Source organism: Thalassophryne amazonica, chromosome 16 (assembly GCF_902500255.1).
Source record: "Thalassophryne amazonica chromosome 16, fThaAma1.1, whole genome shotgun sequence".
NCBI classification, from domain to species: Eukaryota; Metazoa; Chordata; class Actinopteri; order Batrachoidiformes; family Batrachoididae; genus Thalassophryne; species Thalassophryne amazonica.
The window spans coordinates 19,529,133-19,552,365 of NC_047118.1; the positions used below are offsets into that span (position 1 = coordinate 19,529,133).

At 40.7% G+C, this 23,233-nt stretch overlaps 1 protein-coding gene across 4 annotated transcripts in view; it reads right to left on the reverse strand.

Moving 5' to 3' along the window:
• Nucleotides 1-1,741: 1,741 nt before the first annotated feature.
• camsap3 (calmodulin regulated spectrin-associated protein family, member 3) overlaps nt 1,742-23,233 on the reverse strand; it is a 57,833-nt gene continuing 36,341 nt past the window's right edge. Inside the window, exons 3-18 of one of the 4 annotated variants that reach the window (XM_034189473.1) lie at nt 17,073-17,213; nt 16,173-16,259; nt 12,476-12,508; nt 10,518-10,656; nt 10,293-10,432; nt 10,107-10,191; nt 9,954-9,987; nt 9,811-9,866; nt 9,583-9,616; nt 6,205-8,284; nt 5,991-6,115; nt 5,592-5,884; nt 5,401-5,485; nt 4,149-4,267; nt 3,948-4,066; nt 1,742-3,813 (exon numbers count right to left, since the gene is read on the reverse strand). In XM_034189473.1, coding sequence (XP_034045364.1) covers nt 3,514-3,813; nt 3,948-4,066; nt 4,149-4,267; nt 5,401-5,485; nt 5,592-5,884; nt 5,991-6,115; nt 6,205-8,284; nt 9,583-9,616; nt 9,811-9,866; nt 9,954-9,987; nt 10,107-10,191; nt 10,293-10,432; nt 10,518-10,656; nt 12,476-12,508; nt 16,173-16,259; nt 17,073-17,213 — 3,870 coding nt within the window. In that variant the 3' untranslated portion in view covers nt 1,742-3,513. Of the gene's footprint in view, nt 3,814-3,947; nt 4,067-4,148; nt 4,268-5,400; nt 5,486-5,591; nt 5,885-5,990; nt 6,116-6,204; nt 8,285-9,582; nt 9,656-9,810; nt 9,867-9,953; nt 9,988-10,106; nt 10,192-10,292; nt 10,433-10,517; nt 10,657-12,475; nt 12,509-16,172; nt 16,260-17,072; nt 17,214-23,233 lie in introns of all 4 variants that reach the window. The other 3 variants (XM_034189471.1, XM_034189469.1, XM_034189470.1) reach the window with 3 other exon arrangements.

Genomic DNA, 23,233 nt, shown 5'->3' on the forward strand with positions numbered 1-23,233 from the left:
ACAAAGGAATTCCGACGAGGGGCTGGACGACTCCTCCCACAAGGAGTGCTCACAGGCGAATGACGTCACCTACAGGCGTGGAAAAACTCACGCATGCGCACGAGGGTTCAAGCATGTCTGACATAAAAACATATGAATGAAATCCATATAGTTTTAGAAAAAAATAAAAAAGGACCTATACTTTACGGACAGCCCTCGTATTTAGATTTATGATGTTTGTGACCCCGTGTTGCCATAGAAATGCCTTACAGCCGTGTGTGTTACAGTAGTTTTAAAGTAAAACTGCTGGAACAAGTTTTTTTTTTTTTTTTTTTAAGAAACTGCACCACCATGACCAGGCGCATTACTGAGCATGATGATAGTGTGTATAACATTAACAATTGCACCTCGTTGAATGGAACATTTCATCTTTCACCAAATGAAATATTTTCCATTGCACGAATGAAAAAAACATTCATTATTTGTTTTATATAACACCTAAAATAGATCCTTTTCATTTGTTTTGTTTTTTTTTTTAATTTATAAACAAGAGAAAAGGGACTTACATTTTGGTGTGTGTCAATGGTCCTTTGAGGTCAAGAGCTTCCAGACAGTCCAACACTAACTTTAAACAGCACCCAATCCAATCAATGAAACATCAGCTTTGGTAATATCAACATCTCTCATGGTATTAAAATGACGATATGGTCCGTACCTGATGCCATGCATTGACTTCTTTGTGTACAGACTGCTGTCTGCTTTCCTCAGTCCAGTGAAAAATTGCAACAGAAAATTGTTGAGCTCTTCATCTCACAGCTAGACATCCCAGTGAATACTGCAAACGCCTCCAGATGCCTTACTTGATTTGGGTTTTTTTTGTGTGTGTTAAAAGAATGAGCACGATCAATAACCTTGTTCAAGTAGTCATGTCACCAAAACAAAGCCCACCATGTTTATTTTTAAGATAAGCACCATCGCAGCTAGTGTGAGCGTGTGGTAGTTGCGGCATGCAATAGTACAAAAAGTATGGAACCAAAATTGCATGCTAAATGAAACCAAATTTGCACAGTAACTGCAACAAAATGGCAAATGGGATGAATGATCAATATCACGTGACATACAAACCAAATGACAAGGATCTCTTTAGGCATTATATAAATTAATATAGACACAGCAGAACACTGCAAAGCTACAGAAATATTCAGTTTGTATTATGAATCTTTTTACATTTTGCCAGGAAACTCATTATCTACCTCTTCATTTTTTTTTGTGCAAGACTGATGCAGAGACTGATTTTTAAGTATTACTTTTTTCTAAGTCACTGAATTCGGTTAAGTTGAAATGGACTGCATTTATAAATGTTACACTACAACACCAGTTAGTGACTCCAGCTCAAAGCTGTCCAAGGACATTCTGAACCTAAATTACCAGCTCAAGGTAAGAAATTGTACTTTATCAAATGAATTTCACCAATTTCTATTTCTTTATTTTCATGATTTCAACTGAATTTATGTACTTCTTCCCTGTCACATGCCTGGATTCTATTGTTCACGAGAGTTGTATTTCTTGCCTCATTTAATGACGGCGGTGGCTCCTCGCCACATTTTAGATTACGGCACAGGGAGTCCACCTTATGGTTCTCTGACATCCACCCACTGAGGCTGTTGAGAAGACAGTGTAAAGCATCAGGTGCAACTATTACAAAGAAAAGCAGGAGATGGAAATGGGGAAATTAATATGGGCAAAGAAAAAAAAATGGCAATGATTTAAAAAATGATTTTTATTTGTCTGGTCCAGTTGCAAAGGATTGTCAGTTCATGAATTAAACATACATAATGTGGTGGCACATAAGAGAAAAGGAAGACAAAAAAAATGTCATGACAACTTTTGTGAAATGAACGAAAGTATCATGATCATCTCACCCCCCCACCCCCACCCCAAAAAAACAGACAAATGTAATCAAACTACAAACATCAGATGCACCATCTAATCCATAACAAATAAATAGGTGTCCAGGTGACAGGGGATTTCCACAGGAGAATTGCACAGAGTCAAAATAGTGTTTAACTACAAGTCCTTATAAACATAAATACACACATCCTGCACACACATTATCAACATTTTACCTTTTTCCCCACAATTCAGTTTTTTGTTTTTTTAATAAACTATTCTTCTGGAATCTCAAACATTTCTTGGAGGCAGTTGGAATGGTGACAGAAGGCCGCTGCACAAAAACAGCAAGTGGCATTCTAAAGACTGCAGAGGAAGCTAAGAGCCAAAACTCCACAGAGTTTGTGGAGATACAGAGCTGATCACTGGCAACACAAAGAGTTTTTATTATGGGCACAGACAATTATGGGGAAGGAAAAATCTGTTTGGTGCCTGTATGGCGGAGATGAGGGCTGTTACAGTCTAGAACACAAACCTACTGTTCACGTACACAAACGGGGAATCACAATATGAAACAGGTTCATACTGTCCCAAAGGATTTATTTATCCCAATGCAAAATAATAATAATAATAATTATTATTATTATTATTAAGCTCCTGCACATTTCAGCTGTGTGACTTCTGTTGATTCTCATTCACACGTTCTCTTTTCAAACAAACATACACCAAATGCTTTAGCAGCAGGCTAGCTTATTTGTAGTGTACAAAGGTCAACTTATTTTATACAAATCATTGTCTAAATAATCAAAATTGTCAGCATTCAGAATATATTAAATCAGCACTGATGATCAGTTCCATACAGAGCCGTTGCACGATTACGTCCTTCATCTTCCAGTATTTTTGCTCAAAATAAGCTGTTAGTATGTCAGAAACAGAAAAGCAAGCTTTATTCTTCTTTCAGCTCTTTAGACTGAAGACGTTTTTGGGCTAATTCATGCCAAAAGACATTTATTTATTTTTAACAAAACAACATCCAGATGTCTACAGCTGAAGGAAGAGTCGGAGTCAAGTGAGCAAGTCCACTGACAGAGCTGTGAATCCGCCCACAAAGAAATCATCCCTGAAAACAATGAGTGGTTAATGCGCCCTACATTCATCTCAGAGCAGCCTGCTTCGTGTTTTCAGCAGAGTTCTCCTGTCTGATCTGAGAGATGAGCTACGTGCCTCAGCAGACCGGAGAGTGAGCCCTAGAAGAAGAAGGAGAAAAGGCAGCAAACAGGAAAAGCAAGTAGGACAGAAAGGGGCAGGAACTACTTTAGCCCAAAATACTGTTCCGTGGGCAAAGGCAGTGTGGTTTTATCACCTTATTCTTACCACAAGAGTTAAGGCGAGGCAGGAGGTTAGAAAAAGAATTCTGCATCGAGGTGGAATCAGTCAAGTTGCGTTTTACATTCTAGGAAATCTTGCAGAGCAAAAACAATTGCTGCTAAGCTACCGTAAGAACTGAATGTGCGAGTGGTCAGCGGCTTCTTCTGGGCATGTTGGGTTGGCTCAGAAGAATAATATTGAGAAAATAATCTCAGGAATTTAAGTGGGAGTTTGTTCCCTGAATCAATGCATCTACAAGTCACATGTAGCAGGTCTTTACTTGGGGGTGCCAAGCTTCTTAGGGGTTCCTGGGCGCTTTTGCCAAAAGTGTCCAGGGATGGTGAAGGCGTCTACGCTCATGGACATGGTTTTGGATGGGATGACTGTGAACTGCTTGCGGTCTGAGCTGTACTTGTAAATGGACTCAACCATCTCGAGTGTGATGACGCGCGGGCCGATCCCAGTCAGTCGTACCATCTCATCCGTTTCAGGGTTCATGGTGTAAACAGCCCTGAACTGGCAACTGGAGTCTCTGAAGAGGATAAGAAAGTGGTTGGCCGTACTTTTCTCCATTTCCTGAAATGGGAGAGACAGAAATTTAAGGAGAAAAAAAACAAACAAACAAACAAAAAAAAACAAAAAAAACAAAAAACAAAATCACACTCATTTGTGGTCTGGTGGAGCTGCAAAGACACAGAAGGAACTCTGACCTCTACAATCTTGTTTTTCTGTGGTTCATTGACCTTTCCAGCCAGGCAGCAGCGAGTGAGAGCATTGTGGACGATAAACTTGTTGGACTTGAAGCTTGGTTCCTTATACAGCTTCGGTCCTGCAAACATACAACATTTAAAACACATTTACTTAAGAAGTTGCTTCATTTTTCTAATCTTAGTTTGGAAGACGTCACTGACCTGTATATTCCGGCACTGACGCAGGAGAGGAAATTGTCGAGTCATTTTCCCAATCCTTCTCTCCGTTCTGAGAGCTCATTCTTCTTGGCGACATGAACCGGGAGGGAGAATGTGAGCGGCTGGAGGAAGGACAAAAGGAGTTTGGGGGTCAGACTTTTTAAATACCCAGAAAATCTCACTTCTCTTGTCTCGGATTCATGATGTCTGACAACTTATTTTCCTTCATGCAGATCTTCGCGTGTGAAGTTTCACATGAAATTCATAAAGCGGTTGCGGAAGAAGTTATGAAATCAATATCATACAATGTATCAGTCAAACACAAAATTCTAATGATCTCCCTTTGTCCAAAAACATTGTCCTTCATATAGTGTTCGACCATTGCAACTTTCACTGAATTCCACCAAACGTTTCGACAGCCTGGCACACCTCTGCTTCCATGTTTCATTTCCAGGAGACGGTACCATCAGATGCAGACAAAACTGCCTCTGGACACTATTGGGTAGACATCCAACCAGTGATAAAATTTAACTTTTCTAGAACCCAGTCGGGAGTAAGTCAAACATCTTTCAAAGGAAGGCTTTTAGAGCCGTTTGCGTTCTTCTTTTAAAGACTTCATATTATCCAGATCACTCAAAACAGAAGAGCCGTTTCAAATAACCGTTCCTCACCTAAAGCCCACCCCATATGAGATAAGTGGTTGTGATTGACCTGGCTTATTTTTGGCTGAAAGGAAACTGTGAATTATGGGTATGGTTGACCAGGCAAAGGTCTGGAAGACTTTTGCTTGCAAGACCCATGGACAGACAAGGTGATTCTTATATCAAACCCCACCAACCAAATTTGTTTGCAGGGGTATGATAAAGAAATCACTGCTATGATGGCTGCATTGAAGGGCAGAGGAATAATGGAACTATCAAATGGCACCTTGACACTTGCACAAATTTGATCCCCGTACTGCCACAGAATATTGAGTGCCAATGAGTAAACTCGTCGCAAACTATGCGCGCAATGACAGTGTTTGCGAATAGGGTGCACAGTGTTCAAGACTAGTTCATGCAAGTGGCACGAAATTTATGCGTGACAGAAAGTTTGAACATTTCAAAATCATCATTGCACATTGGAACACAACCACGGACAGTTTATGACGGGTTTACTCACTGTCATGCTAAATGATGTGCTGGTGCGGGGATCAAATTCACGCAAGTGTCAAGGCACCTTAATTAAAACAAGTCCACTGTGTCAGATGTGGTACCTGGGCGACTTTCTGACAGATAGGCCTCCAGAATCATTTACCATTGTAGACAGGTTCATGGTGGAATGTGAGTAGACTCTGCTGCCTACAAGGAGAAATATGCATAAATGAGGGTTTTGTTTTTTTGTTTTTTTTTTTGCAAGAGGAGAGCATGGAATGGAAAGACAACAGTAAGCAGTGGAACTATTTACCTATGAAACCTTTGACAGGACTACGAGAGAGGACAGAGTCATCTCTGAACACAGTCTTTGGTCTCTGCTTCTTCACGCCACGAACAGTTGTTGGTTTCTGCCTCAGCACCTTGTCCAAGTCTTCCATGATCTTCAGCTGGTGCCTCCGTTCATACTCCTGCCTGGTGAAGTCTCCCCTTCGTTGCGGAGTCCCCTCAACTGGAGGAGTGCGTGATGCTGGAGGGGTGCCGGGAGTTTGGGGTCTGCTCTCATTTTTGTCCCCCCAGCCCTCAATGACCATCCACTGGGGCTTGCTGCAGAAGTTAGAATGTGACAATTTAAACCATCTGAACTTCTACAGATGGTCAGTACAAATGTGGGCAACATGGAGCGTGAATGGCTGAATTTTAAAATGCTGACTTGGACTCTTTTTCTTTCTCCTGCTCAAGTTTGCGTCTTCTCATCTCCTCTGCTCTTTTCTGTTGTTTCTCCAGCAAGGCTGCTCTCCTCTGGGCCATCTCGTCCTCCGTCTGCTCCTGGTCATCCTGAGAACAAACATTGACAAAAAGCCAAGGTTGCATGAAAGTTACGAAAGCAGCAACATTAGATTGCTAAATAATGTTTAATCACTTACCTTAAAAAAGAAACCGACTCCTCCTTTCATCTCTGGTTCCGTCTGGTCGCTCACAGCATCTGACAAGACGTCGAGTCCTTGACCATCCTCCTCCGACTCCCGTCTCAGATCAGACAGAGAGATCTCTATCAGGCTACTGCGTTTGCCGTTTAGAACCGCTGCAGGGACGTCGCTCTCAAAGGAGCACTCAGATGGAGCACCAGAGCTGCACCCGCCAACTCCGGTTCCTCCCGTCCTCGCTGGAGTGCCACGTGAAGATCCAACCTCCATGTCCATGCTGAATATACTGTGATCGTCATTAAAGCTGACATCTGACATGGCGTCATCTGCAACCAGATGAGGAGTGGGCGTGGGAGTGGCAACAGGAGTGGGTCCAGATGAGCTGCTCTCATCTGGTCTGTCGGAGTCACCAATACAGAATGAGGAGGAAGTCTGAACCTGGCTTTGAAAAGGATTTACACGACGAAGGTGGGGGATTCGGTCAACATTTTGAGGTGGTGTGAGGACTCTCGCCATGCTTGGGACTTTTGTGTCGATGGGATGAGTGTGTTTGTGGTGTTTGGGGCTTTTAGGGGGCACAGACTGCGCTCGACGATGGACTGATTGTGGAGATTTTGGAGGAGTGGTGTGATTTGTGAGTTTTCGGGATGGTGAATGAGAGGAAGTGAAGGAATTCAAGTTTCGAGTGGATTCTCGTGACAAGCGTGGAGGAGGTGTAGACGTGTAGGGTTTTGGGCTTGCTGGGATAACCCAGGATTTGTTGCTGGGAGATGCAGCTTTTTTCCTGATTAGCTGGTTCTGTTGGTCAGTCAGCCGCTGCATGTCACTTTGCAGGGAGCTCAACGCTGCACTCAGCTTGGATACAGCGTTGTTATATTCCCCAAGTGGAGCTCCTGCTTTTTCACCAGCTGTCCCAGAGCCCTGCTCTCCTGGTGTAGCTGCTTTTTCTTTGAAGAGATTTACCTGCTTGTTGAACTGAAGTCCTTTGACTTGATTACCCTCATTTGCCACTAAGGGGCGCTGCTCCCCTTGTTCCTGCTGCTGCTGCTCTTCCAGGGTCAAACGAGAAAGGTCATCTTCTGTGGTTGAGCTGCTGATCCGACCCTCCCTTTCGTCTCCTTCCCCTTCATGCGGCTCCTTCTTCAGCTGCAGAAAGGCCGTCTTGCCTAGTCTTTGTCGATGCTTTGCAAAAATGGCCTCAATGCGTTTTTTCTGAGCTTCGATAGCCCTTCGCTTTTCTTCAAGACGAACTCCCAGCTCAGACATCTCATTTTCTGCTGTCTTGCCAGTGGTTTCCTCAGACTTTTGTTCCCATGTGGTGATCTGAGGGGAAGAAGGCTCACTGGACTTGGGAGAATCCATAACCTGCTTTTTCTTACGCTCTGCAAAGCTGGTCATTTTCACACCGCTGTCTGACATCTCTTTGCTATCACGTCCTGCACTAGAATGTGCAGCAGATGCGGGTGTGTTTGGGGTGGAGTGGGCCTTAGGCAAATCCTCTGAGGCATCAGAGCCCACACTACCATCTCTCAAGACTGAGTCATCATCTCGTGAACATTCAGAGGTGTTCCTGGTACGATGGGACTTCCTGGACTCTCCTACAGGCCGATACTTCATTCCTGAGTGTGTTGGTGCAGAGGAGCTGATGGGTGTTAGGTTACCATTATATCTAGAACTTGCAGGGTCATCAGGAGAGTGAAGGTAGAAGACATCAGGAGCACCGTCTGGGTGTAAGCGAGGCTCCATCCTGCTCCCGTTTTGAATGATTTTAAGTGCATCTTCAATTGAAGGCAGTTTTCCCATCTCGTTCTCCCCATTGCCATTCTCCTCTGCCAGTTTAGGTATAACGGTAGAATTGGTTGCCCACAAAGCTCGATGAGGACCATTGGGTCCAGAGTGTTTATTAAGTAAGTGGCTGAGGTCTTCAGGGGGAGTGTAGGGAACCTGGGTCATGCTTTGGCCAGCAGGGCCAAGTTGGTCTGAGCTCATGGAACGGGTTATAACAGGGTCACCCATCACGATGTCCACATCGCTATCCAGGCCAAAGGGAATACTGAAGGATACCGCTGACAATGGTCGGCTGAGCAGAAAAAACAAAAATGTACACATGAACAATAACAAAATGAGATATATATATATATATATATATATATATATATATATATATACACACACACACACACACACACACACACACACACACACACGCACAGTGGTGGGCACAGTTCCGCCAACCGTAATTACCGAAGCTAACTTTATCATTAGTGGATTAGCTTTTCAGCTAACTTTGAAAGCCATCAGTGGACCAATTAACTTCTGCTAAATTTAGTTCTGCTAACATCTTTATGCTGGCATAATGAGTACAGCTTAACGGTAAAAAACGTTTGTAAACCCTAAAATCATACATATTAATTCCTGTCTGTTGCATGTTTTGAAACAGTCAGGCCACTGTGAGGAGCTCAGCTCTCCTCCGGCAGAAAGGGGGGGCTGCGCAGCTGCTGCTGCAAAAAGTGTCTTACTTTTCACATATAAGAACACAGACAGTAGCAAAAGAGGCCAAACGCAAAGCACTTTTCACTCATGGTCACAACATAACTTCATCAAACTAACTACATTACTTGACCTATCAAAACAACAAAACTATAACATTGACAACACTGCTAAACTAACATGTACTACAATAATAATAAAAAACCCAACCCAGAACTTCCATAATGCATTGCAGCAGCGATCAACAGTGTGTCTGCTTTAAAGACAGCGTGTATGTACATGCAAATCTTTTTTTAAGTGAAAAGACATTTATGGAGTTAAATTTGTCTCATTAATACCTGCAAATGCACAAAGCTTGATCTACAAATAGACCTTGATTTGCGTGTGTTTTGCGATCCACAAACACAAATTTACGATTTTTAACTTGGGTATTGGTTTTTACAACAAATAAATGCGTATATGTAAATGTGTTTTTTTTTTGTTTTTTTTACAAATGAAAAAAATAAGGGATTTGTAAAACTGAAAATTCTGTTTGTGACATGTGATTCAGCATTTGTGGATCTGAGTGCAAAACTGCATTTGAGATTCACAAAACACTTTAACTGCTATTCACACTCCCATCCAGTAGATAACAGTGTTCCACGCAATTTTTTGGGGTGGGTGGGGTGCTTTTTGGCTCTGGCTTTTGGTGCTTAAACTCTAAACTGGCTTATCAGTAGCTGGCAGTGTGCTGAATCAACACCAAAAGGCAGCGGTTAGCTGTAACTTCCACTAAATATTTCAGAGGTTTATCGGTTTAGCGGTTATCGAAGCTAACTTTTCAGTGTGTGTGTGTGTATATATATATATATATATATTACATATTTCAAGTGAATATGTGGAAAGTACCTCAGTGGTTTCTTGCTCCACATCTTTCCAACTCCTTCTATATGAGACATTGAGGCAGACTGAGTCAGAAATCCTGAGCACACAGAATAAAGGCATGCACAAACATAACAGAATAAAGGAAAACATGTGTACAAATGGGTCAAACCACATGAAACGAGAATGACAGGCAAAACAAAATGAAGAGAATATAACAAAGGAATAATACCAAACACAAAATACTGATCTTACCTGACACTGGGGAGGAGATGGGAAGGAAGGGTTTCTTAAAAATGGAAGGGGAGGTACTGTAAAACACAGAAACGTGCTGTAAGTTCACATAATCACTCATTTTGAAAGACTACAAATATAAAATATTCTGAAGACTTTTGTACCTGGTATTAGATGGTGTTGATGGTTTGGCAGTACCTAAGGGCGGGGGGGGGAAAAAAAATCATTAAGACAGTCACAATTACTTGTCTTACCATTGCAGTGTAACTGCAATTGTAAGATATTCACATAAGACCACAAACTTGTTGACACCTTACCTGAAAGATCTACCGGCTCAACAAACTCTGGCTTCTGCACTTCAAACCAACTCAGTAGTTCTGCTATGAAGCAGAGGAAGTTGATCTAAAAAATTAAAGCAGGCATGTAGAGCAAAATTCAGATTTTGAGTCTGTAATCTGACCGAGAAGAATTGTAAATGGGATTATGACTGTATTATTGTGTACCTGAAGCTCCTGTGGTGCGTATAACATGTCCTCCAGCGCCAAGTGACAGCACCTCTTTAGACAGCTGTCACAGAATTCACGGATAAACTGCAGGTTGTACAAGTTGTCTTGTACAGACATGGATTCCTTCATACAAATGTCTTAGGAAGACGAGAAGAAACAAACATTAACCAAAAAGAAAAACGTAGACATCCTGCAGTTCTGGGTTAGGAAACTTCTTGGTACCTTCAAGTCTCAACAGGCCAGGACAATAGTAATAAATGACGGCGGCAACCGCACAACCACTGGACAAGTCTTTCACTTCATTCACCGATGGAAAGGCGAGCGTCTGTCTGGACTGTATTTTATCCTTCCTGTAACGGAGCTAAAAAGAAATTGTATAACATGATTCAATGTTATTTTGTATTTATATTTGAAATATTGGACATATTAGTTAATGTTAAAACCAAAAGAAAAGGCTCCAAATGTGAGTGCATGCACGTAAGAATGATTCCAAAAGTAGGGCCAACAACATCAGCAATAATTACAATATTATAATAAAGTACGACTTATAGTACATAACACAAGGTTATCCAGTAATTCAAAATGACACTGCTAGCACTCAAACAAAACCCAAAAATATGACCATATTATGGCAGCATTAGCCTCGCTTCTTTGTTTTCTGTACATATGCTATAAGAGTTTAAATTTTTGTTGACAACATATAAACCTACTGCAGCTTTGTCAGTTCTCATGAACCTTTGTGGATGCACCTCCTCTTGATAATGCTTTTTCACCTGTTGAATATTAAGTACTCAACAGGTGAAAAAGAAGCCAGCAGGCTACAGGGCTTTCCTTTTAAATGTGGAATAACCTGCCAGCTGGGATAAGAGAGTCTGATCACCCCCATGGGTTTGGATTTCATTGCAAACACTCAAACGGTGTATTAGTCAAGCATTGGACTCCCCTTTTGATGAGGATGTTTAAACGGTTTTAATATTTTCATGCTAATAACTTGTGTTCCATTTTCCTTTTGCCAACCTGTGTCTTTTACCAAACACCATGTCCCCTGATCTCTTCACCTCATGTCCCTGTTGATCCTTCGTTGGTACTTAACCCTCTGGGGCCGACGCCGTCGTATACAACGGCTAAGACCAAGCTTTACTAAATTATAAATAACTTTTGAATGATGAGATAGAAACGTTTTTTTTTTTTTTGCTGAAAAGTTAACTCCGCGTACTTTCGAGCCAGCCATCAGCCATCTTTGTACTCCTCATAGAAGCTGTGTGATGACCTTGCGCAATGTGAGTGTCCAATCGGAATTGGTTCACCGTCACATGGTTTTCCAAAATCCAATCATAGAGCAGATTTACCTCACGTGAAAAGCCAAAGACTGTTTTCAGGAGTGATATGTTACTAGTTGGCCCGTTTGAATAGCCCCCTGGGTGCTCTAATGAGTACATACTATTAGTACATACTCAGTGCGCCCTGTGCCATTACGCACAGCGATCAGTGAAAGCAGGAGCACACAGAGAGCCTCTGATGACAGTCTCACGTGCTCAAACAAAGAGTGCGTAACTATCAGGATTGCTCCACTAGTTTGCATGTGAATGTTACTGGATAACTCTGTTGCTTTCTCTGCGTAAAGCACTGTTTACCATATCAATGGACAACAAAACGCATAGACCATTTTGTATATATTGTTCAAAATGTGCATTTGTGTATTGTTTGAACCTTTTTGATGTACAGTCTTTCACACAATACCTCAAATTACCTTTATAAAGTGTCAAAACAGTTGTTTATTAAAGTTGCTGCTGAACCTGACCCCGACCTGCTGAACAATCAAGCACCGCCTCCTCACAGAGAAAAAGAAACGTGTAAATGGAACCATGTCTGCATGCACACCAATTTAAATTCATGCATCACTCATTCACCAACACCAACAAAACTGTTCTAGCTCATCTTGTGACCTGCACAATTACATTTAGAGCACTAAATATAAATTTCAATGCAGACGGAAAAGTGAAAAACATGAACATTCTCACATCAGCATGGGGGAGTGGGGGGGCAACAAAAACCCAACAAACAAAAAACAAAAACAAAAAAAACACACCTGACTATGAAAGATCTGCTGACAGATTTGATGAAGACACTGGAGGAATGGAGGGAGAGGAAGGAGGAGCTTAGGAAGAAAGGGAACTTACAGGAACAAGTTTCCAGTACCAGCGAGTAGGACACTGTCAGAGGAGGAAGACGGTAAGAGCAAAAGAAAAGGAAATGGAGAACAAGAGGACAGGAGAGGAATTAAGCCTACAGCGGTAGAACCACAGAGCCCCATATCACACAGGACTATGTGGGCAGAACTAACTGTGACATTCATATAATGTGGCCCTCGCTGTGCGTTGCTTTTGGGTTATACTTGTAAAAAGCTATAAATTATTTATGATGAGGAAAGTTCAGCCCTATTTCTAAAATTTTCACAGAACAAACTTCTCTAATGTAGCATGGATGTGCTTGCGCTGCGTTCCATTTACCTCGGAATAAACACATTCCAGTTTCCACACACCACCACAAGTCGGAAAATAAGCTGGACACCTTTAAGATTTTGGAGCACAGCATATTAGTTTTAAAGCTGTACACCACACACATGATCACTAAGGTGCCAAAAAAATAAGCCATAAATTTAAAGAAGAATTTTTGGCAAACTTTGATCCATGTAATTCTTTTAAATTTATTTTTTAACCAAGCTTTTGGCCAAACCAAAAAAACTCGTCTTTAAACTTATGGAGTACAGAATATTACAAAAATAAATTCAGTCCACCAAAGAGATCTTATGGAAGCGATGGCACAGAGGTTACAACATTCAAGCTCACATTTTGACCCCAACCAGGAAGTGCAGTTCCTTGACTGGCCGCTTGAGGCTGGCTCCAAAACAGAGCACATTCCCATATAACCCCATTTTAAAATATCCAACTTTAGAGCAGAAATAAACATGTAATGTGGAGTTGCGTCAGGAAGGGTATGTGGCATAAAACCTGCGCCAATTCAACATGCAGATCCACCTCAGATCTGCTGTGGCGACCCAAGTGCAGAACAAGGGAGCAGTCTACTTTTTACAGCCTGGTACAAAAAACGATTTTGGTCTGTATGGATAGTTTCCTCCTCCATGACAACTGTATGGGGGGGGGGGGGGGGGGGGTGTGTGTGTGACTTTTTTCTAACTTCTTAATTTAAGACGTATAATAAATGTTTCCTTTCATAGTCTCAGAATAAAACAGTCACTCACTTTTGTGACAGTTTGGAATATTTTATTATGAACACCTGGAATAATACAGCTCTTTGTGCAGTGAAACGTCCTAATGGATCACCTCAGACGTCCCTGTTGCAATACTGACACCGAGTGAAACTCTAGTCTTATTTAATGTCGTATGATAATGGTGTTAGCACTTTTAGCAGCTGTGGGCAGGTCCACTTAATGCACGATTACTGCATTAACGCACCACAAACAACCTTTTCTGTCCACACCAAAGCAAACTGTTATGAGAACCACCTCACACTCCCTAAAAATATGAATTAATAAACCCCCAAGTCGAGGTTAGCTGTTAGCTTGTGCTTCAGACTCGGGAGGGGGGCGTGTTCGGGCGTTTTCCAATCATACACGGAGCCTCCCACGCTCCACCCCTTTATGCATTAATGAGTTCATGAATCAGTGTGGGCAGGGCTCTCAACATGGTGACGCCCAGAAAAGGGGGACATTTCGGCTGTTCCGGGTCTCTATAGAAAACCAATGAGTGACGTCACACAGGCGTCGCCCAGCAAATATACACATGGTCTATGGTTACAATAGCATTTTAATTTACCACTTCGTTTGTAATGCAGTGTAGACAATGGTCATTAGCCCTAGCTATCGGATTAGCCAGTTTTAGCACCACCACTTGATAACCAAGACATTACATGGCATTTCACACATACAAAGATTGCAGACAAGTCCACAGACAGCAGCAGGGCAGTACTTGTGTACAATTGATTAAGTTAAACAAAAACAGAAGTGCGCAAAAACATTAAAAACAGCAGCATTCCACTGCTGTTGCTGCAGAGAGTGGCCATTTTGGATTGTGACCTCCGCATATGTGAGGTTCTGACAAGTTGTTTCTGACTTCAGGAGGTGTTACTGGGCAATTCTCACCTCAGAGTATAAATGTAACACTATGGAGCTAAATCAAGGCCAAAAGTTTTGTAATCTGAAAAAATAAATAAATAAATTTTGAAACTGAAAATTAAAGTTTTGTTCTTGAATTTTATAATCATTTAAAAAGTATTATCAAATTAAAAATAAGTGTAAGATATATATTTTTCACTTTAAATAAATTTTTGATTCAGCTCTCATTTTTTTTTATCAAATAATTTATTTTCATTCATATTTCTTTTTTTCACCTTCAGATCTTTTTTCACTTTAAGATCTTATTTTTTCAGTTTCAAACCTTTGGCCCCTTTCTGGTGTGGGAGGGCGTGGCTTCGATTGAGAGGGGTGTGGAATTGTGAGTGACAGGAGAGCAATCAGTCCTCACATGATGGTGCATTCAGGAAACGTGGGTACTTTGATAGATAATGACTCTGCTCCCGTCTCTATTATTTATTTACTACGCGGCTGGCGTGTGAAAGAAAATAGAGAGCATGAAAGCTTATTACGAGGATTTAAACCCTTGAGATGAAGCTGTTTATTGTCATCGATGTGTAATAGTTGGTTCAGTGGATCCGTATGTTGTACCGGATAGTGAATTTAATGACGATGTAACAAAGTTGACTGCCCGTAAATCCAAATCCAAAGCCGCCCGGAATATCGCTCCGGCTACCGGCGGTGTGAAGAAGCCTCGCCGTTACAGGCCCGGCAGTGTGGCACTGAGAGAGATCCACCGCTACCACCGAGCTGCTGATCCACAAGCTGCCCTTCCAGCACCTGGTGAGAGAAATCGCTCAGGACTTCAAGACCGACCTCCGCTTTCAGAGCTCCACTGTGTGCAGGAGGCCAGTGAGGCTGACCTGATCGGCAGCTTGTGGATCAGCAGCTCGGTGGATTTCTGGTAGCAGCGGAGTGCCACATTGCCGGGCCTATAATGGCGAGGCTTCTTCTCACCGCCGGTAGCCGGAGTGCTCTTCCGGGTGGCTTTGGATTTGGATTTACGGGCGATCAACTTTGTTACACTTTTTAAATGATAATTGTTAATACATTTTAAATGATTATAAAATTCAAGAACAAACACTGAATTTTCAGTTTCAAAATTTTTTCAATCTTTTTTTATTTTCAGATTACAAAACTTTAATTTTCAGTTTCAAAATGTATTTTTTCAATCTTTTTTTTATTTTCAGATTACAAAACTTTTGGCCTTGCTTTAGCTCCATAGAACATACCATTAATGCAGCTGCTTTCAAAACAGAGGTTCCTGTTTCAAGAGAAACGGTGCTAAATCAATATGCAGATCCATACTGAACCCACTTTGGCGACCCCAATCAGAAAGAGAAAAGCCAAAAGAACTTACTAAAGTTAGCTCATCTGTCTTACATTTCTGAAAATACCTTATTTCAGCAAAAGGAAAAACTCCTTATTGCACAGTTTCTGTGCGTCTTTGTTTTTATTTTTCTTTTCTAAACATTGAATGAACGTCACACTAAACAAACACGAGAACGGGTTGTGATAACAGTACTTTCTTGGAATGACAACTTTCTTGTTGACAAAGCAATGACAGCGCACGTGATTGTACTGTGTCAACAACATCTGTTACACCTGCAGCCAGTGAGTGAAGGCTAATTAATGCACCAGAATCAATCAGCCTAATGTGCAGCACGCCGCGCGCTTTCAGAACAGCACAATACCACAGATGGTGATGGGAAAGGAATACTCACAGAGGGTTGCACAGGCTGTGGCTCTGGAAGGGCCTGAGAGGCATCATTCTGAGATCCTTCAAAATGTTCCTTCAGCTTCTGGTTTAACTGAAACGATAGAATCGTATGAAACGTCATCGGTGACCTACATAAACGTACAGTGGACTAAACAGCAGACTGCACAAATTTATCATTTTTGAAAAGAAATGGTGGCTATCCACTTCAAACAGATGCTATGTTATTAGAGCTGAAGAACAATCAATTAAACTGACTAAATTAATTTGGTAATAGATTAATAGTTTTGAGTCTTTTTTAAATGTTCAAATTCTCTGATTTCAGCTTTGAAAAATGTGAATATTTCTGGTTTCTTTACTCCTTTCTAACAAAATATATTTGGATTCTGGACAAAACATAAAAATCTGAGGATATCACATCTGGCTTTGAGAAATATTGAGCAACATTTTTCACCTTTTCCAGATATTTTATGGACCAAACAACTAATGAATTTATAACCAACAGACTAAGTGATAATGATAATAATTGTTAGTTGCAGGAATATAAAATGTTTTAGGATTTTACTTTGTCTTTTTGAGTTTAAGGAAGAGACAAAGCTGAATGCAAAATTTTCCTTTCACCCCCCCCAATTAATACCTTTTTAGTTTTTTATCCTTTATATGTTGGGGCCACAAAAAATGGGGGGTGGGGGGGAAGGTAAAATAAATACATAATTTTTATTACAAATTTTATGAATGCAAAACTGAAAGTTCTCAATATTTTTGTGGTTATTGTTTAATGATAAATTAAACAGGGAACAATCAAATAACCAGAAAGACTAATTAAGACATCATGAATCAATTAATTGAAAAAATAATCAGATTATTAAATTGTTAATTGCAGTCGTCGTTGGTTATGCCTTCTCACCAGATTAACCCAATGAAGCACACCATCCTCCCAGCTGGAAGCTCCGCCCAGCAACTCAGACGCACCACATGTCTTCACCGCAGCCACAGTCTCCATGGCTGCCACAGCCATCAGAGCATCTATCACTGCCAGGTGGGCACTCTGTCCAATCACACGGGAGAGAAAAGAGGAACCATCAGAGGTTACCCATTAAAAAACAAAAAGCCTATTCCCAGCGTTACTCAAAACCACGGAACAGATTAATGCTGGACAGTAACATTTCTACAGGTCTGTAAGGCTGATTTCGGTTATATTGCAGATATCACTCAGTGCTACATCAGCAGTATCTACCAGCAGCATCCTCTAGGGGTGACCAGAAGCCAGCTGTGAGCCACTGCTGACAAAGACAACAGGTCTCGGCAAACAAGCACAAACATCAGTACAGCAGGTAAACTTTGGACCATGTTCTTACAATCATTATGCGATTAAACAGAAGACGGTCCTGTACAATGATGACACACGTGTCTTAGTCATTTCTTAGCTGGTTTCCCTTGATTTACCTTATCTTTGTTTCCTTTGTTTTTTTTGCACAGTGGAACATTACCTTATAACTTGTGTAACAGGCTGCAGGATACAATGAGCTCTTAAAAAGAATAACAAAGAACAGTCTATTAGAAAAAGGGTGGTTTCGTTTTTTTTTTTTTCTTTTTTAAATAGACGTGTGAATAACAGGCCAGCTTCAGATCTTCTCATGAACAAACAGTAACACTCTTTCACACATTTAACATTTTCATCCAAATGACATAGTAGGTGCTGCTTTTCCTTCGCTAAAGGTTTCAGTTTCTAATGGCCAGAGAACGCCACCATTAACGGCTCAGAGTGAACGTCTTAACTCTATAAAACTGTTTAGCCTATCAGCTGCTGTTACCACTTCAACAAAAAGTACTTTATATGTCCATTCTCCAAAGTCAATCAATCAATTCAATTTTTTTTTATATAGCGCCAAATCACAACAAACAGTTGCCCCAAGGCGCCTTAAATTGTAAGGCAAGGCCATACAATAATTATGTAAAACCCCAACGCTCAAAACGACCCCCTGTGAGCAAGCACTTGGCTACAGTGGGAAGGAAAAACTCCCTTTTAACAGGAAGAAACCTCCAGCAGAACCAGGCTCAGGGAGGGGCAGTCTTCTGCTGGGACTGGTTGGGGCTGAGGGAGAGAACCAGGAAAAAGACATGCTGTGGAGGTGAGCAGAGATCGATCACTAATGATTAAATGCGGAGTGGTGCATACAGAGCAAAAGAGAAAGAAACAGTGCATTGTGGGAACCCCCCAGCAGTCTACGTCTATAGCAGCATAACTAAGGGATGGTTCAGGGTCACCTGATCCAGCCCTAACTATAAGCTTTAGCAAAAAGGAAAGTTTTAAGCCTAATCTTAAAAGTAGAGAGGGTGTCTGTCTCCCTGATCTGAATTGGGAGCTGGTTCCACAGGAGAGGAGCCTGAAAGCTGAAGGCTCTGCCTCCCATTCTACTCTTACAAACCCTAGGAACTACAAGTAAGCCTGCAGTCTGAGAGCGAAGCGCTCTATTGGGGTGATATGGTACTACGAGGTCCCTAAGATAAGATGGGACCTGATTATTCAAAACCTTATAAGTAAGAAGAAGAATTTTAAGTTATATTCTAGAGTTAACAGGAAGCCAATGAAGAAAGGCCAATATGGGTGAGATATGCTCTCTCCTTCTAGTCCCCGTTAGTACTCTAGCTGCAGCATTTTGAATTAACTGAAGGCTTTTCAGGGAACTTTTAGGACAACCTGATAATAATGAATTACAATAGTCCAGCCTAGAGGAAATAAATGCATGAATTAGTTTTTCAGCATCACTCTGAGACAAGACCTTTCTAATTTTAGAGAAATTGCGTAAATGCAAAAAAGCAGTCCTACATATTTGATTAATATGCGCTTTGAATGACATATCCTGATCAAAAATGACTCCAAGATTTCTCACAGTATTACTAGAGGTCAGGGTAATGCCATCCAGAGTAAGGATCTGATTAGACACCATGTTTCTAAGATTTGTGGGGCCAAGTACAATAACTTCAGTTTTATCTGAGTTTAAAAGCAGGAAATTAGAGGTCATCCATGTCTTTATGTCTGTAAGACAATCCTGCAGTTTAGCTAATTGGTGTGTGTCCTCTGGCTTCATGGATAGATAAAGCTGGGTATCATCTGCGTAACAATGAAAATTTAAACAATACCGTCTAATAATACTGCCTAAGGGAAGCATGTATAAAGTGAATAAAATTGGTCCTAGCACAGAACCTTGTGGAACTCCATAATTAACTTTAGTCTGTGAAGAAGATTCCCCATTTACATGAACAAATTGTAATCTATTAGACAAATATGATTCAAACCACCGCAGAGCAGTGCCTTTAATACCTATGGCATGTTCTAATCTCTGTAATAAAATTTTATGGTCAACAGTATCAAAAGCAGCACTGAGGTCTAACAGAACAAGCACAGAGATGAGTCCACTGTCCGAGGCCATAAGAAGATCATTTGTAACCTTCACTAATGCTGTTTCTGTACTATGATTAATTCTAAAACCTGACTGAAACTCTTCAAATAGACCATTCCTCTGCAGATGATCAGTTAGCTGTTTTACAACTACCCTTTCAAGAATTTTTGAGAGAAAAGGAAGGTTGGAGATTGGCCTATAATTAGCTAAGATAGCTGGGTCAAGTGATGGCTTTTTAAGTAATGGTTTAATTACTGCCACCTTAAAAGCCTGTGGTACATAGCCAACTAACAAAGATAGATTGATCATATTTAAGATCGAAGCATTAAATAATGGTAGGGCTTCCTTGAGCAGCCTGGTAGGAATGGGGTCTAATAAACATGTTGATGGTTTGGATGAAGTAACTAATGAAAATAACTCGGAGAGAAAGAGTCTAACCAAATACCGGCATCACTGAAAGCAGCCAAAGATAACGATACATCTTTGGGATGGTTATGAGTAATTTTTTCTCTAATAGTTAAAATTTTGTTAGCAAAGAAAGTCATGAAGTCATTACTAGTTAAAGTTAATGGAATACTCAGCTCAATAGAGCTCTGACTCTGTCAGCCTGGCTACAGTGCTGAAAAGAAACCTGGGGTTGTTCTTATTTTCTTCAATTAGTGATGAGTAGAAAGATGTCCTAGCTTTACGGAGGGCTTTTTTATAGAGCAACAGACTCTTTTTCCAGGCTAAGTGAAGATCTTCTAAATTAGTGAGACGCCATTTCCTCTCCAACTTATGGGTTATCTGCTTTAAGCTACGAGTTTGTGAGTTATACCACGGAGTCAGGCACTTCTGATTTAAAGCTCTCTTTTTCAGAGGAGCTACAGCATCCAAAGTTGTCTTCAATGAGGATATAAAACTATTGATGAGATACTCTATCTCCCTTACAGAGTTTAGGTAGCTACTCTGCACTGTGTTGGTATATGGCATTAGAGAACATAAAGAAGGAATCATATCCTTAAACCTAGTTACAGCGCTTTCTGAAAGACTTCTAGTGTAATGAAACTTATTCCCCACTGCTGGGTAGTCCATCAGAGTAAATGTAAATGTTATTAAGAAATGATCAGACAGAAGGGAGTTTTCAGGGAATACTGTTAAGTCTTCTATTTCCATACCATAAGTCAGAACAAGATCTAAGATATGATTAAAGTGGTGGGTGGACTCATTTACATTTTGAGCAAAGCCAATTGAGTCTAATAATAGATTAAATGCAGTGTTGAGGCTGTCATTCTCAGCATCTGTGTGGATGTTAAAATCGCCCACTATAATTATCTTATCTGAGCTAAGCACTAAGTCAGACAAAAGGTCTGAAAATTCACAGAGAAACTCACAGTAACGACCAGGTGGACGATAGATAATAACAAATAAAACTGGTTTTGGGGACTTCCAATTTGGATGGACAAGACTAAGAGTCAAGCTTTCAAACGAATTAAAGCTCTGTCTGGGTTTTTGATTAATTAATAAGCTGGAATGGAAGATTGCTGCTAATCCTCCGCCCCGGCCCGTGCTACGAGCATTCTGACAGTGTGACTCGGGGGTGTTGACTCATTTAAACTAACATATTCATCCTGCTGTAACCAGGTTTCTGTAAGGCAGAATAAATCAATATGTTGATCAATTATTATATCATTTACCAACAGGGACTTAGAAGAGAGAGACCTAATGTTTAATAGACCACATTTAACTGTTTTAGTCTGTGGTGCAGTTGAAGGTGCTATATTATTTTTTCTTTTTGAATTTTTATGCTTAAATAGATTTTTGCTGGTTGTTGGTGGTCTGGGAGCAGGCACCGTCCCTACAGGGATGGGGTAATGAGGGGATGGCAGGGGGAGAGAAGCTGCAGAGAGGTGTGTAAGACTACAACTCTGCTTCCTGGTCCCAACCCTGGATAGTCACGGTTTGGAGGATTAAAGAAAATTGGCAAGATTTCTAGAAATGAGAGCTGCTCCATCCAAAGTGGGATGGATGCCGTCTCTCCTAACAAGACCAGGTTTTCCCCAGAAGCTTTGCCAATTAAGTGAGACACACACACACACACAGATTCTCCTCTTGTATTTTCAGAACAGTAAAGACAAATTTACTTGTGCATCTGTTGAGTTGTGGTTAGGTTTAACTGAATTACTGTTTTCCAAACTGTTTTTACTATTTCATGTAATTTATCCTATTAAGACTTCATTTTATCCCACTTCTTTAACTTGCTACACAGTTGATGTTTGTGCCTTTTTAATCAATATTCTTCATAATAATTATAACTAGTTATATAGGGCTTTCTGAGGAACCAAAGCACTAAACAAAATAAATGCCAAAAATAAAAAGCACACTACAACAATGGACAAAAAAAATAAATAAAATAAAAATAAAAGAGATAATAATACAGAAAAAGGTGTGACTCATACATATGTGTTTTACCTCTTCAAGAAGGTTTTTCTTTTTTAAATAAATGCGACTTGCACTACGGAAAAGAGACTGATATCCTTATTCCAGCTTTACAGCCAGCAGGGAGCAACAACTACAGTATAGTTCTTGTTCACCTGTGATTGGTGACATTAGATTTGTTGGATTTACTGCAGTATACCACTTCTCACATCCTCTGTAGGGATAAAACTTCACCTTGGTACCACAGGATTGGCACCATCTGCCACATGATAACAAAAAAAACAAGTCTGCATTCCAGAACATGCAGTTTCTTCAGTTATCAGCATCAATTGTGCTCAGTAAGAATTTCTTTTTTTAAAAGTAACTACAGCAGGAGAAAGTTAAAACTGTGGAACAAACACACATCTGCAAGTGTTAATCTGTCAACAATTCAGTGATAAAAAGGTCACTGCATTATCTTTCAGTTTTATCTCATTTTTATTTGCTATTCAATTCAATCAACCAGAACTTTCACCTCACAACTAACAATGAAAAACAAACAAACAACATCATGAGATTTCATATTTTGAGATCAAGCAACACAGTCCCCTCATGAGACAAGTACAGTTTCATGTTTGGAGCCTTATCTAAAAAAAATCCGAGCCTGATCCCCATTACTACTTATAAATTCCATTTTAGCGATCAGACATTTTTCATCAAACGTCTTACAGTGAGCTGGATGAGGACTGGTGACAGAGCTGCTGGATATGTGACCCCTGTCTGCAAGTGTGTGCTCAGCCCTGAAGTAAAGTGCTGAACAGGGCAGACCCAGTGCTGGGACAGGATATGCGAGGAAAGACCAGTCAGACAGCACCGAGTCTGGCTCTATGGGTGTGCTGGAGCCAGAAGCAAACCTGCTCTCATAACAGGACAGGGTCAGCCGAATGAACTCTACACCTCAGACTTGTGTGACTGGTGAGCCACATACAGACCTCTGAATAAATCAATCATAGACAATGAAACATTTTTATATTAAACATAATTTTTTAATTAACTTGCGAGAAATGGTGTCTTACATCAACTAATGCCCTGTCTACATTGGACTGAGACCTGTATAAGACCTACAAGATCATGAAATGTTGCCAACTCTCACGAATCTTGGCTGGTCTCCATTTTGATCCATTATTTGCGTTTACACTAAGCCTGCATTGCAACTGAATTGTGTGAGTGAAAAAAAAAAATGTTAATAATCGCAATCACTGATGCA